This window comes from Octopus bimaculoides, chromosome 6 (genome assembly GCF_001194135.2).
Source record: "Octopus bimaculoides isolate UCB-OBI-ISO-001 chromosome 6, ASM119413v2, whole genome shotgun sequence".
NCBI lineage: Eukaryota > Metazoa > Mollusca > Cephalopoda > Octopoda > Octopodidae > Octopus > Octopus bimaculoides.
The window spans coordinates 55,912,046-55,928,637 of NC_068986.1; the positions used below are offsets into that span (position 1 = coordinate 55,912,046).

At 34.4% G+C, this 16,592-nt stretch overlaps 1 protein-coding gene across 1 annotated transcript in view; it reads right to left on the reverse strand.

Annotated features, from left to right (window-relative positions):
• LOC106883728 (macrophage mannose receptor 1) overlaps positions 1 to 16,592 on the reverse strand; it is a 299,961-nt gene that overhangs the window by 94,108 nt on the left and 189,261 nt on the right. The window contains exons 18-22 of the mRNA XM_052968739.1: positions 14,780 to 14,896; positions 11,649 to 11,762; positions 9,910 to 9,957; positions 7,524 to 7,703; positions 2,514 to 2,668 (exon numbers count right to left, since the gene is read on the reverse strand). Of these exons, the coding sequence (XP_052824699.1) occupies positions 2,514 to 2,668; positions 7,524 to 7,703; positions 9,910 to 9,957; positions 11,649 to 11,762; positions 14,780 to 14,896 (614 nt within the window). The remainder of the gene's footprint in view (positions 1 to 2,513; positions 2,669 to 7,523; positions 7,704 to 9,909; positions 9,958 to 11,648; positions 11,763 to 14,779; positions 14,897 to 16,592) is intronic.

Sequence of the window (16,592 nt, forward strand, 5' to 3'; positions counted from 1 at the left end):
ATATATATATATATATATATATAAATATATATATATGTGTGTGTGTGTGTGTGTCTCGAGTTGTAGGTGTAATTCAAAGGAACCAGCCTTGTCATATTCTGTGTGAGGCTGAATCCCCCTGAGAACTACGTTAATGTTATGTATGTCTGTGGAGTACTCAGCCATTTGTGAGTTAATTTTATCCTTGTGTGCTAATGAAAAGTGAAACTGACATCCAATATTTGCTGTGTGTATGTATCTATGTATGAACTTTTCTTTGAATTTTTGCATCTACTGTTCTCTCTCAGTTTCTTTCTCTTTCACTTCCTTTGTATCCCTCTTCTCTCCCACTTTTGATTTAACAATGTGTATATGTATCTATGTATCTACTTCTCTTGCGATGAACGCCGTCACCACTCACTGTCTCTTTCTCTCTCACTTTTTTTTTCTCTCTCTCTCACTCTCCTTGTTTCTCTCTTATGTCCTCTCTGAAACATTTAAAAACACAATACAAACGCCGTCACCATTCATTGTCTCTTTCACTCTCCCCCTTTCTCTGTCTCCCTTTCTCTCTTACTTCCTCTCTGCCCTCCTCTCTCGCTTTGCTACTTCTTTGAAGTGTGATGCACACAACACAGGTATATACAAAAACAAAAAGCGTATCAATATTATTGATAATAATAATAGTCGTCATAGTAGTAGTATTCCTTCTTTGCAGGTTTTATACTAGCAAGTGAGTACCTGTGATTAATTATTATTACTTTCGCCTTTGCTAAGGCGGAGGTACTGTTTCCAGTCGTGTTTGTTTGTCTGTAGACAAGATATCTCAAGAACCGCTGGATGGATTCGGATGAAGCTTTCAGGGATGTTTGGCTTTGGGACTAGCACAAGCTGATTAGATTTTGGGAGCCATCCGGTACCAGACAAGGATTTTAGATTAATAGAAATATTAATATTTCTAAGTCTCTCTAAAGGAGACTACGGCAGCGGTACTGGATATTAATAGTTATCGCCAAGCCAACATGGCAGTCCAAAAAAATAAATAAATAAAATATGACGAATGCTGCCTTGATTAACTCCAAGAAGCCATCACTTCTAGCTAGCTATGTGACACCTTTTTTTTAACTTTTGTATGCTACGCATATGTTCCTTCTTTGTCAATGTTTTTATTTACTTATTTTTTTTTTATCATTTCATTATTATATGTAAATCCCCACACTTTATGTCTGTCTCTGTATTGTCCCCCCTCATCCTTTTCCCTTGTGCAAATAAATGAAATCATCATTATCATTATTCATTGCCTTTGCACAGCTTTTAACGCTGGAGATGTACTGTGGTGTCAGCTGTTCACTACTAGTGAACTAAGGTAGCACCTCTTATGTTTTGAGCACCTTCCGGAGTATTTTCTGCAAGCAGTGCTATTTTCTGCAAGTGCTCCACCCTTATTGCATCCCCTATTTGTTCCATTTCCTTCTTGAGATTTTTGCTCACTGTTCCCAGGGCTCCTACAATTATTGGTACCACTACCACCTTTCTCGTCGACCACAACTGCTTAACTTCCCAAGCTAACCTGTCATATCTCTTGACTTTTCTTTCTTCCTTATCACATACCTTGTTATCAGCTGGGCATGCTATATCTATGATCCAGCATAGTTTGTTTTCATTATTATTATTATTATTATTATTATTATTATTATTATTATTGTTGTTGTTGTTGTTGTTGTTGCTATTATTATTATTATGTCTCTGGTGACTCAGTATTTGGATTCACTTATAATATATTCCTGACAATAAATTCTGTCAATTTATTCCAGGCTTTTTTTAAACATGAATTAAGTATTACTGGAGGAGAGGGCTGGCAGGATTTGATTTTTTAAAAATCTGAATATTGAAAAAACATTGCAAGTGAGAGGTGGCAAATATCTCAACTAAATAAGCCACCACACTAGATATAACAAAACTGTTTGAAAGGATGAAATAAATAGGTAGACACTTTGCTGTCTCAAAATTAGCAACCAAATCTCCATCAAAATGTTCTGTACTACATTTAAATAGGAGGTCTGTGTTTTTAATAGTTCAAGTCCCTTCACTTCATGGTAACACGCTCTCACAATAAAGTAAAGATATGTTATAAAGAGAAATACTAATCAAAGGCTTTGTTCAATTCTGATATTTTGACCCATTAGGAAACATTAAATCTGAGAATAAAGACCACTAACTACTTAAGTTATAATTCTGATTGATCAGGACAGGCTTAAAGCAAAACCACAACATCATCATCATCATGTAGTAAGACATACAGTGGACTGAGCCAATAGAGGAACAGTCTACATGGCTGCCAGAAACAATGGCCAAATCTCCATGGGATCATATATATATCAACTTTGATAAAAAGGAAAGAAATATTTAGTAATGTAATCCCTAACATACAAAAGGACAGAGCTGTCAAGATGGGAATATTTTTGATAAATATCTACTCATTTGGAGTTGATCAAAGACTAAAAAGTAAAAACAAGAATATCAAAACAACATACACTGGATGAATATAAAACACAGTTTTCAGTAACAAAATTGTTTGGTTCCCAAGTATTCCAGTTGGTATACATCACTTTGGCACCATTACTCCAAGTATAAATACCTTCATGGTGGGCATCAGTCAATCCAATCCAAAATATTTTGCTAGGCTTTGCTGGAGAAAAATAAAGAGTCAAAAGTTTAATTGGAACATTAACATCTGTTTTCTCTCTCTCTCTCTCTCTCTCTCTCTCTATTTTCTCATGCATGGGAATGTGTTTGTGTGTGTGTATATATATATCACAGTATACGCTCACAGATAATGTATCAATAGCCAGCTGGAAAAGATGTTTTCCTGGGGCTAAAAGGTAGTAACACCATCCTGCGTAAGACTGCCATGTTGTGTTGGCAAATAGACTTTACTACGCACAGGAGTGGCTGTGTGTTAAGAAGCTTGCTTCCCAACCACATAGTTCCGGGTTCAGTTCCACTGTGTGGCACACTGGGAAAGTGTCATCTACTATAGCCTTGAGCCGACCAAAGCCTTGAGTGGATTTGGTAAATGAAAACTGAAATTAGTATTTTATAGAGTACATTTTTTCTGGAAGGTGATTGGACTCTTTCATTGTTTGAATTGTATACTGGTGGTTCATCTCTAAATTATATATATATATATATATATATATATAGATTAGAGACAGGTATTCTTTGTATTGAATTATTTTGTAGTGCTCAAGAGATTTGAACTTGAGCAGGTAGCAGAGTAAATGTAAGGAGAAGCAAGTTAGGTAATACTTAATTCATTTGATACAAAAAAATGTACATATGTATGCATACAAAAACTGACTTACTTTTTTATATGCAAACATATGTACATTTTGTGTGTTAAATGTATTTAATATTTTTTATATATTGACTTGCCTGACTTGCTTGTCCTTACATTTACTCTTATACATACACACACACACACACACACACATATGTACACACATACACACAGATATATATATATATATATATGCATACATATATATACAAATGCACACACACTCACATACACACATGCATGATATATAAATTGCAAAGATAAGAATATTTTTTCATGAAAGCAGTTTAGCAGAGAGCTCAAAATAAAGAGTGATGAACATGTATAGAATTTTAGTAAACAGAATATGATTACAAGATTGACAATTATCAAACAGACAACTACTGAAATGTTCAATGAAGAGCAATTATGTGAAAATTATTTAAAATATAGCATTAAAAAGAAATGCTTCTCTGGATATAAGAGCAATTCTGACCAATCAAAAAAGAACTATCAACAAATTGTATTTGAAATAATTATACATTATGATATTTACAATATATTTATAGAACAGCATTCTAATAAAAATAATAGATATGCTCACATGAACAAACATACTCCAGTATATAAAAAATTAGCATGAGTATAAATAAACAACAAAAAGAAAACAAAAACACTTCACCCAAAGATCACAGAGACATGAAACTGTCACAAAAATCAAAATTGAATTCAGTTTGAACAATGTAACCACACAGTATATTGAGGATTCTCTTCCTCTTTCATTAATAAACTGTAATATTTCCATGTAAACTTAATTTATATACATTAAAATATTAAGCATACACATATTTAGTATACACATATTCATATGGGTATATTTGGTATCCATCATTTCCATTTATTTATTTTCACATAGACTTTTGGTATAGCCCCAACTAATTTCTAAATAGTTGTGGAGCACTCTCACTCACTATGCACGCACACACACATGTGCATATAGAATTAGAATGTCATGTTTAACCTTTTAGATTCATGTTAAATAAATATTGATTTCTTCTGTAGATGGTCACATATAAATATATATAAAATAGCCTGGACTTCCTTTACTGTTATATCCAGAAGTATATAGATGAGTGGTGTACATATCAAAATAGAAATTTCAGATAACATAGATAAGCAGCAATAAAAATTATAGATCCCAGTCAAATTGATCTCTCCGTCTTCCCCCACCCACCACTCTCTCTCGTTACACACACACAAACACACGAGCATGTGTGTGTGTGTGCCTGTGTGTGTGCATGCACGCAACTGGTCTAAATGGTTTTCTCACTGATTGTTGATTCAAAATCTGTATGGTACTAGAGTAAAGACTCCAAATCAGCTTCTTCTTGTTCTGAAATTCCCACAAGTGACCTTAGATAAACTTAGATGATACAAGGAGTTGTGAACAGGAAAATAACAGTAATAAATATGAAAGAATATCAAATGCTAAGTATATACCCGCTTAGCAGTTTGGCAAAACAGACTGATAAAATAAGTATCAGATTTTAAAAATATAAGTACTGGGGTTGATTTGTTCAACTAAAACCTTTCAAAGTGGTTTCTCAGCATGGCTGCAGTCCAATAATTGAAACAAGTAAAAGGTGCATGTATGTGTACACACATGCATGCATGCATGCATAGACACTTACATACACACACATTTACGCACATTCTTTTATTATTTTACTTGCTTTAGTCATTTGACTGCAACCATGCTGGAGCACCATCTTGAACGGTTTTTTTGTTGAACAAATCGACCCTATTTTATCAGTCTCTTTGCCACACCAATAAGTTACAGGACGTAAACATACCAACACCTGTTGTCAAGCAATGATGAGGAGGGGTGGACAAACACAAACACAAAGACACACATATACGATGGGCTTCTTTCAGTTTCCATCATCCAAATGCACTCACAAGGCTTTGGTCAGCCCGAGGCTATAGTAAAAGGCACATCCCCAAGGTGTCATGCAGTGGGACTGAACTCTAAACCATGTGGTTGGGAAGCAAGCCTCTTGGCATGCAGTCACACATGTACCTATACATATATCTGCATAAACAGAGAAATTTTATTCAGAAGAAAGTTACAAAAATAACACAAAAGCCAGAAGTTTTGTGCATGACACTGAACAAAATTGCCAAGTATTATGCACGAAACTTTGGGCCCCAGAGTCCCTTCTGTAACTTTCTGTCAAATGTAAATAATAAAAATGTTTACATACTCATGCACTGAGTTCTACTTCTATTTATTCTACCAAACTTGATAGATGTCGATTGAAAATATATCTTATCTTTACTTGTTTCAATCATTAGACCGTGGTCATGCTGGGGCACCACCTTGGAGAATTCTTTTTTTAGTTAAATGAATCAACCCCAGTGCTTATTTTTTAAAGCCTGGTACTTATTCTATTGGTCTCTTTATTCAGACTGTTAGGTTATAGGGATATAAACACACCAGCACTGGTTGTCAAGCCAGGGGGGGGGGGAGTCAAAGACACACATATACACACGACAAGCTTCTTTCAGTTTCCATCTACCAAATTCATACACAAAATTGGTTATGCATATAAAATTGGGCAAAATGGCTTTCTAACTGAGTGTTTATTTGGCATCTGTGTAGCACTTGGGGAAAGATCTTTCTAAATCAGTTAATTCTTCCTTTAAACAAACTTGATTAAATTTGTACTCTTTGCATGTCTTTCCTATGGAGAAAAAGTAATTGAAATGTATAGAATAACAACACTGGGAAAAAAAAAGATCTTTTAATGACTCAAATATCAATCTTATGAGGAGAGGTCAGAATGAATTGGTAGCAGCATGGCTTGTGTCTTTGGTGGTATGTAGACAACATGATTGGATGTTGGGAAGAATAGCATGAAGAATTATCTAAAATGGTATTCAGGCGCAGGAGTGGCTGTGTGGTAAGTAGCTTGCTTACCAACCACATGGTTCCGGGTTCAGTCCTACTGCGTGGCACCTTGGGCAAGTGTCTTCTACTATAGCCTCGGGCCGACCAAAGCCTTGTGAGTGGATTTGGTAGACGGAAACTGGAAGAAGTCCGTCGTATATATGTATATATATGTATGTGTTTGTGTGTCTGTTTTTGTCCCCCCCCCCCCAGCATCGCTTGACAACCGATGCTGGTGTGTTCACATCCCCGTAACTTAGCGCTTCGGCAAAAAGTGACCCGATAAAATAAGTACTAGGCTTACAAAGAATAAGTTCTGGGGTCGATTTGATTCGACTAAAGGCGGTGCTCCAGCATGGCCACAGTCAAATGACTGAAACAAGTAAAAGAGTAAAAAGAGTAAGAGTATACTTAACCAAAGAATAAGGAAACGGATTTGTTGCAGACACAGGTTATTAAGATTTTAGCTATTTCTCTAGTTCATCGATGGTGAACTATGGCATGAGTATTATCAGTGATATACTGCACATATTTAAGTGACACACAATGAACTCTGAAGGAAAAATTTCATTACAATATCATGTTATATAAAAACTTTTCAATAAGCATTTATCTAATAAATAAATGACACTTCAATAACAGGATATTTCTTTTTTACTCATTTCAGTCATTAGACTGTGGGCATGCTGGGGCATCCATTGCCTTGTGGAATTTTTAGTTGAAAGAATCGACCTTCAGTGCTTATTTCTTTTTAAGACATGGTACTTATTCTATCATTATCTGTTGCCAAACTGCTAAGTTATGGGGATGTAAACACAGCAACACTGGTTGTGAAGCAGTAGTTGGACACACACACACACACATGTACAAGACAGGCTTCTTTTTGTTTCTATCTACGCAATCTACTCACAAGGTTTTGTTAAGGAATTAAAATCATGACCATACAAGACAAAGAAATTTTGCCATCACTGGCAATAAATAAGAATATTTTTTTTTACTTAGTCAAAGAAGAAAGAGCAGCATGTATGACTCTTTCCAAAGATTCTAAGACTAGTAGAAGGAAGGAGAAAGATATTCTGTGACCAAAGACTTGGTCCAGATGCTTGCAACAGAATGGTTTCTGCTAAAAGCATTGAAGGGCCAGGTGGTGTGCTAAACTGGACAATAGTTTAAGCTGAGGACAATTAGAACTTAAATGCCATTTATCACTGATTTTCTCAGTCAGGGCTAACCTGGTGTTAATTATTATCTATACAAATAGAAACTATTTCTTACCTTTAGTTACCAGTTTATGGATGAAGCTCTGTTCACTTCTACTATTGATAGACACCAAATCACCACCCTGGAGATGACAGTTCTTCAAGGAATGTTCCCAATTGTAAAGTTCTGTGACAACTTTGTAGCAGGCACCATCATAAAATTCCCAGGTATTTGGACAGCTGAATTCTGAGTCATCTAGATGGCAATTGTGATGTTGGTGGCAGTGGTGGTGACAATGATGATATGAAGAAGCATACCAGGGTATGGAAAAAAAAAACACATATCGTTATAATAGTTTCTAAATTAAATTTGGGAAGGATGCATCAATCTAATCATCTCCAATACTTGACTGGTAGTTAATTGACTCTGAAAGGAGGAACAGTAAAGCTGACCTCAGTGCAATTTGAACTCAGTACACTTTCTTCCATTGCAATTCTGTTTACATCTAGTAGGATTTATAGGAGTATTAAGTTGATCCAATACATGACTATCACTCTCTGAAGCAAGAAAAAGTTGACTTTAGCAGGATTTGAACTCAGAATGTTGTTTTCTGTTACACTGTGTAACAAGATTTTTGTCATTGGACAGCAACTGTTGTTTCCTATTTGCTTACCCTTAGAAAGAATGAAAAATGACGAATATTTCCTTCAAACTTTGATTTTGTTACATTTATTCAAACCCCAAAGAATCCCTCTCAACACATGACTATGACACTCTCCAACTACTTGTGCTCAGAGATGAACATATTGTCAGCCACTAAGGGATATGTTCAAACAGTTAAGATCAAGCAACTGACAAGCTAATCTGTGCTATTTGCTATGATGATATTTCTGCTTCAGCAACTCAGAGCTGAATCTGTCTGAAATGTAATGGGAAATAAGTCAGTTTCAAAACATTCATGTCCAGGGCATAAAAGCAAAGTTTGAAGGGAATAGTAGTCATTTCCTTTGATTTCTAGATAGAAGCAAATAGGAAATAACACTTACTGACCAAAAGCAAGGCAAAAAAAAAAAAAAAAATTAAAATTTTGTTACATAGTGTTATAATTCTATTTACATCAAAGATGTTTTATAGGAATGCTAATTTAGAGCCAGCGTTTGAAAGGTATTTGATTTGTTGCCTGTAGAATGAGGAAAGCAAAGTTGATAGCTCCTTGGGATTTGAACTCCAAATCCCTTCTATCATTCTTTTCACAACAAATATGCTTTGCAGGAATACTAAATTGATATGATAAATAAATAATATTGGTCATATAAAAATAAAGAAGTATAATAATGACTTCTAACAAGGTAGTAGCAGACCAAATCACTCAAACATTTCTATCTAGCAAAATAAACAACACATTGAATAATAAGATGGGATGGTAATGGTTGGAATACTTTGGCTGTAGGTCTACTTGATCAGAATTGACCTGGGGTTACACAAGAACAACTAATTTGCAACTTTGGTTTGCCATATTTTACCATTTATTCTAAAGTACCCAAACATGGGGAACCAGAACTAGTGAAGGGATCTTTCTACCATTGCTTGATCTTGGTGGAAATAGTGCCAAAATCTATCTCATCATAAGGAAGATGCATTGGACAATATAATATCTTATTTACAGAAATGATGGGGTGGAGCATGTATGATATTTGGTTAATTTGATCAGAACTAACCTCATGTTAAATAACTACAATTTACTTTTATTGTGTTCAAGATAAGTTCTTTGCTGGGAACAAGATAAACTTTTAACAGTTTACTGGGTAGAATGTACATGTTTTACTAGTTACAAGGTAACATTTTTTATAAGGAAGAATTGACAATCTTGTGTCTTATGGGTTTGTTTTTCCTAGTGCTGAAGATTCAAAGTAAAAATCAACACTGATAGAAATTGAACTTACAACTAAGAAGCATGAGATAAAAAATCATTTAGTTTAGTACTCATCTATTTTGCTTATCATACAAGTATATTACATAATTATTACTTTACTGGGGAAGAGTATAGTCAACTGAATTGACCCACACCTCTCCCTAATACTCGACAGGTGTTTATTCTTACAACCCCAGGTTGATGGAAAACAAAGTTAACCAAAGAAAGATTTCACATCTCAATATAGACTGAATCAGTGCTTATCTTTAGTTTCTGTAGTATTTATGTTACCTTCTATTATAATTCTGTTCAAATCTCAGATGCATTATTGAAATATAAATCATCTTCAGTATATGATTTATACTCTATTTTATTAATTCCAAGAAGACTGAAAAGTAAAGATGACAGTGGCAGAATTTGGACTCAGAATCCAAAGGGAAGTGATTAAATACTGCAAGGTATTTTCTGATATTCTAAAGATACTGCTGAAGTTAATTCAAAGAGGATTTGAGTTTAGAATATAAGATAGAAAAAGCTATGTAAACTCACCTGGGGGTGGTGTTGATGGTGTTACAGTAGTAGTTGGTTCCGGCAATGCTAGATGAACAGAAACAAATTATAGTTCTTCATTTATTCACTACTCACATATCATTAATAACTGTCATGTAACAATTCCCTAAAGTTTCTTGAAATACAAAATAGTTACACAGGTCATCATCTTTAGATGCTATTTATAGCAGTTTGTCTGGAAATAACAATAGTCATGTTTGATGGCTGCATGTTGTGTTAGTAACAATTTCAGCAATAATCAATGACTTTATATTCACTAACACACCAAATTAATGAAAAGCTTATTGGCATGTTCAGCACTAGCATTGCAATAGGTTGGATAGATCTAGAAAGATAGAAAACATTTTTGAATACTTTGACCCTAAATCATCACTTCTTCAGGTTCCAGTGCTCTAATACACTCATATCTGCAGTACTCTAACTTATCAAGTTAGAAGGATGAAACATAGTTTTACCTTTAGTAGGACTTGAACTCTGAACATAAAATAATTAACTTCATGCCACAGATATTGTGTTACCACTATCATTATGACCTCTACTTTCCATACTTGCTTGGATCAGGTGGAATATATTGAGGCAGATTTTCTATGGATAGATGCACCTCTTGTTGCCAACTCTCATCAGGCAAGGTAATATTTTTCCATGATTAGGTATGCTGTCATGGAAAGTTGAGAATGAATGACACCACCTGTGTGATGGTGATGTTAACATACCAGCCCGTCCATCCACCCACATATACATGCATATACACACCGATATATACATACATATACATGTATGCTTACATACATACACACATATGCATACATACACGCATACATCCATACATACACATACCCACACGCACATGGTGAACTTTTAGTTTCTGTCAACCAAATCCACTCATAAGGTTTGGTTGGCCTGGGGCTACAGCAGAAGATACTCGCCCAGAGTGCTACACAGTGGACTGAACCCAAAACCACATGGTCGAGAAGTAAATTCCTTAACCGCATAGACATACCTGCATCTTAACTTCCTCAAATCTTATCCATAAAACAATGCACTGTCACTGAGCATAACAAGCATAGTAATGTTTGTCTATCCAAATTATTGGTTTTGAGTCTTCTGTAATTTTGTTTTCTTCTATGGATATAGAAGAAAACAATTTTCCCCTTACTTTTCATACATGTTAGCCATTTATACCATAATCCTAACACAACACACTTACCTGTCTTTTTTGCATACATCTACTGATATTGATACATCTGGATGAGCAGTCATTTTCTTAAATCATTTTAAAATATTTAATCTCACAAGTTAATATTGTTCATCTACTAGATAACATGCAACTTCTTTTTACTCAGATATTGACCATTTTCTGCATTTATAGATCATACATCTCTGCCATATAGTCTCAGAGTTTCTTAAGCAGAAAATTCTCTCATGATAGCTTGTTGAATACATCAAATTCAAAATGATAGCTAAACTCAACTAGATAAGCTAATAAAACACAAGTGTTGGTCCTTACAGCAGTTTCTCAAAGTATTGAAATTTACAGCCAGGCAAACAATATATTGACCATAGAAGCAATACAGAAATAATAAATTAAAAAAAACTACACAATATACAAAAAAAGACAAACCACACAATTCACAAAATAATATACAAAAGTACAAGAAAAAAGAAAGAGAAAACAGATTGAACAATGCAAAATGAAATAGAACAAAAAGCTAACTTACCTGCTTTCTTACAAATATATCCACTGCGAAGGTAACAAATGTTATCAACCCATAGAGAATCATTACGACCAACCATGGCACAATTGTTTTTTACTCGATCATAATCAGGGTGACCTAATGGATTATGGAGTTTGGTTATAGATGAAAACAATGAAAGGGTAAAAATTTAAATAAGCAAGCATGTTAGTGTTGAAAACTTCAAATGTTAGTCAATATTGATATCATTTAAGAATAAGAAGAATTTATTAATATTATATATGGGCATAGATGTATGGTTAACAAGATCAGTTCACAACTTAGGAAAGTATTTTCTACTATAGCTTTGGGTCAGTGAAGTTTGACACAAAAATTCAGCTGAAGATTCTGTTTTATACATACATACATATATATAATATATGCGAGTTGAATGAAATATACAAGTGGGCTGAGAAGAATAGCTGTAGTTTGATACTGAAAAGTTTCAAGCCTTGTGCTATCAGAATGTGAAACTAAATACAATACCAATTAAATAGACTGGACCTGGAGGGATTGCAATCTCAGTGACAGGGTCAGTGTGAGATCTGGGCATTTACATAAGTAATGATGCATCCTTCCATGTGCATGCTGTTAAGTTGGCAATGAAATACAGGTGGCTGAGCAGGTGGATTCTTAGAAATTTTAGAACAAGAGACCAGGAAACCATGATGGTCCTCTGGCGAACTCTTGTCCTAAGGTGCTTTGACTACTGCTCCCAGAAATGGTCATCAACTAATGTAAACTTAATTGCAGAACTTGAGGCAATCCAATGTAGATACCAAAAGATAACCTCTATGCAGCATATAAAGTACTGGGAAAGACTCAAGAGATTGAGACTCTATTCCCTAGAGCATAAGCAGGAAATATGTCATAATATACATCTAGTGCTAGAACAAGGCACCATGGCATACTGCCAAAGACTCAAATTTGCCATAAAGATATAACACAAGATATTGTAACAGCCTGGGCTTTAAAGGCCCACAGCTCTTCAATATGCTCCCGAAGAACCTGAGAGACCTACATGCTGGCATGTGTTGGACGGTTTGACTGACGTCTGGAGTGCCAGCGGGTGTGTCAGGCACCAATCTGATCTGGCAATGTTTCTAATGCTAACCACTCCAAGACTGTAGCAGGTGCTTTTTATGTGCCACCGGCACAGGAGCCAGTCAGGTGGGCTTCACCATCTGGAAATATTTTTATAAATTCATGTTCTAAGAAATTGCCTATAATTTCAATTACTGAAGTTTATTGAATTTTTTAAACTCCAAATTCTCGCAAATTTAAAAATTCATTGCATTCACTGCATTCAGTTCTTCATAAATTTAAATATTCATTGCATTCACTGTGGAATAGTTTTAGATGTATAATAAAAAACACTATTAATTCAATGCAGGCAACATTTTACGTTTTTATTTGCCTTGAAAGAGTACCACTTTCAAGGCAAGGGTCATTGTGTAGTTTGATTTTGAATTCTCCTAGGCTTTGTTCAACAGAACTGTAACCATTTCCTACATCAAGAAGGTAATTGGCAAACTCTCTTACATTAGAATGATCTTCGGTAAGAAGTCTTAGATTGGTTGTCAACTCCACTACTTCAACATGATCGCAAAAAAAAGATATCTTTTGTGTTACATCAACAATTTGTGACAACATTATTTTGAAGAAGAATATTCTCTCGAGATACCCTAACCAGTTGGTCATATGTAGCAGAAACAGAATCATATCTATGTCTCCGTGCATATTCAGGTATCTGTTTCAGTCGCTTTGCTCTGGTTTCATCTAATTCACTTGCTCGTCTTTCTCTCTGCTGTTGTGCCTTTGCTGCTAAATTTTCTTTTTCAGTCGCATATTATATATAAATGAAAGCTTGTTAAAAACTATCATGCTAGAAATAGCAGTGATCACAGTTATTATTGTAAGGCTTATAGCATTCCAAGTAGCCATACCAACAAAATCACTTCCTCATTAAAAAAAAAATTATATCAGTATATTAAAGAATTTTCATTTTATCAAAAATATTAATTTAACGAGCTCTGGAAACCAATAATATTCTTGAAATTGTGCTTCATATCAAAGTTATACAGATGTTTTGTGTAATATAAGCACAGGAGTGGCTGTGTGGTAAGTAGCCTGCTTACCAACCATGTGGTACCGGGTTCAGTCCCACTGCATGGCACCCTGGGCAAATATCTTCTATTGTAGCCTTGGGCCAACCAAAGGCTTGTGAGTGGATTTGGTAGACAGAAACTGAAAGGAGCCCATCTATATGTATATATATATATATGTGTGTATATGTTTGTGTGTCTGTGTTTGTCCCCCCCCCCCCATCATCGCTTGATAACCAATGTTGGTGTGTTTATATCCCCGTAACTTATCTGCTCGGCAAACAACACCGATAGAATAAGTACCAGACTTACAAAGAATAAGTCCTAGGGTTGATTTGTTCAACTAAAGGCAGTGCTACAGCATGGCCGCAGTCAAATGACAGAAACAAATAGAAGAATAGCATGCATTCTTTCAACACAAAATCAGTTAAAAATTATACTGATATATTAAAAAATTCTCATTTTATCAATAATATTCATTTAACAAACTTCAGAAACTGGTAATATTCTTGAAATTGTGTCTCGTATCAAAGTTATATAACTATTATTAAATTATCATTAATGAAAATAGAGGTGAGCAAGAATGAGAGACTGTTACAAATAAAAACGTAAAATGTTGCCTGCAATGAATTTATAGTGTTTATTATAATAAATTTAAAACTACTCCACAGTGAATGCAATGAATATCTAAATTTGCAAGAATTTGGAGTTAAAAACATTCAATAAACTTCAGTAATCGAAATTATAGGCAAATTCTTAGAATATGAATTTATAAAAATATTTCCAGATGGTTAAGCCTTTAATATTGCTTTCTTTTAGTACCTTTAGTAATTGTTACATACCTAATTAATAAGCAGCTTTTTTCATTAGAGTATAGATAGTACACAATTAGAAGAGATTTTGTGGCCCTTTCTAGCAGATAAAGTGACCACTTGGTGTGTGTGTGTGTGTGTGTGTGTTGCTTTCACTAGCATGCAGAAAGGCAGTGAAGGTAAATTCTGTTACACATACCTGTTTTCCAATTGAAATAATTCATTGGACTTTTATCACTCCAAAGCCACAATCCTTCTTCCCTAAGATCATGAGCCCCAATCCAGAGAGTCACTGATTGCATGCTTTTGATTCGACCTTTAAAATATAATTTATTTAAAATAACCATAAGGAAGATTTAAAGTATTAACCAAACCAACTTTTCCTATTTATCAGTCAAAGAAAGAAAACATAAACGGCTGCAGTATTAGAACTCTGGATAGCCAGCTGAGGAGTCAATCAGGAGCTTATCATAATCAGTTGATGTGTTGTGTCAATAGTCAAGGCCTTTAACATCTAGCAGCTCAGATTACTTAGTTCTAAGCAGGTACCACAAGATGTCACCACCATTGTTGTGAGTACAGTTGTACTATAACATTTTGTTACGATGACATCCACAAAAGGTTTCAATAAATTATCATTAAAAAATTTCAAAACTTTCTCTTTTAAATTTTGTTTTTGTTTGCTCTGGATATTAATTGTTTAGTTTGCACTTTCTGTCCACTGGTGATTATAGATCATTGAAGTACTGACTTTGATACTTGAATAGGAAGTATTACTCCTGACAATATGGTAGTCTATGTTAAAGGGATAATTGTCTTTCAACCACTACTTAATGCCACAGATACCAGAAATAAGCACTTGCCTGTTAGATCTTGAAGTAAACTCCAAATTTAAAACCTTTGCTTTGATTATCAGCAAATTTCTTAAACAACAGACCAATATTAGCAGACTGAATATTTTGGATATAAAGCATGGTGTAGGATCACAGACTACAATGAACATACTTGTAACTAGCTATGTCCACCAAGATGTAAACAAATATAAAAGAGAGACAGCTAACTGTTGTGTGTTCTATATAACTGAGAAGTGTATCATTAGCTTAAATACTCCTTTGATCTGCTGAAAAACAAGGTATCAGGGAGGTTACATTTTTTTTCCTTTTTAATGTTTTTTCGCTTTCAGTTATTGGACAGTGGCCATATTGGGGTAACACCTTCAAGGTGGATTTAATTAATTCTAATCCTTTTTTATATTGACCTTGAAAACATAAAAGGCAAAGTGGACTTGGAATCGGGTGAATCTGAACTTTGAAAATAAGGGATATAACCAAATATTACAAACAATATTATCTGGCACTTACCTAATTTTACCATCTACCCTCCACAAGTTCCCAATAGCAGGAGTCCAAGACTCATTTTAAATTTCCATTTCTTTCTATTTTACTCAAGTTTTTGATTTTCATACTCCTAATGCTAATAACTGAACAAGCAAAAAGATCAAGTGGAAATCGTAATAGATGGCAAATTCATAGGTTTTGAAATCAAATCCACAGGAACCATTTTCTCATGTATTTAGGTTATACACTTCACTCTCACTTCTTTTGTTTGTTCAAATATTACATATTATATCTGCTGTACTATGGCAGTGTGATGCTCTACCTGGATGGAGATTTATGTCCAAATCACTTAATCCACATACAAAAAAGAAAAGGTTATGTAAGTACCCTTAAAACTCCATCAGAGCTTAAAAATCATTAACATTTACGAGCAAGATTAAAGTTTTTAGATATAATTCTTAAAATAATAAGGTAAAAGTGAAATAAGAATAAGTGCATATGACGTTTTCTCCATTACCTCAACATTTTACCAACAAACTCATACAATGCAAAGCAAAATATTAAAAAAATGCAGGAATTCCAAAGCTATAATGAAAATTTATTTAAGTGAGTATATTTCTTATGAAATATATGGCTTCTACATTTCCATTTATTTTGGAAATAGTCTAGAATTTC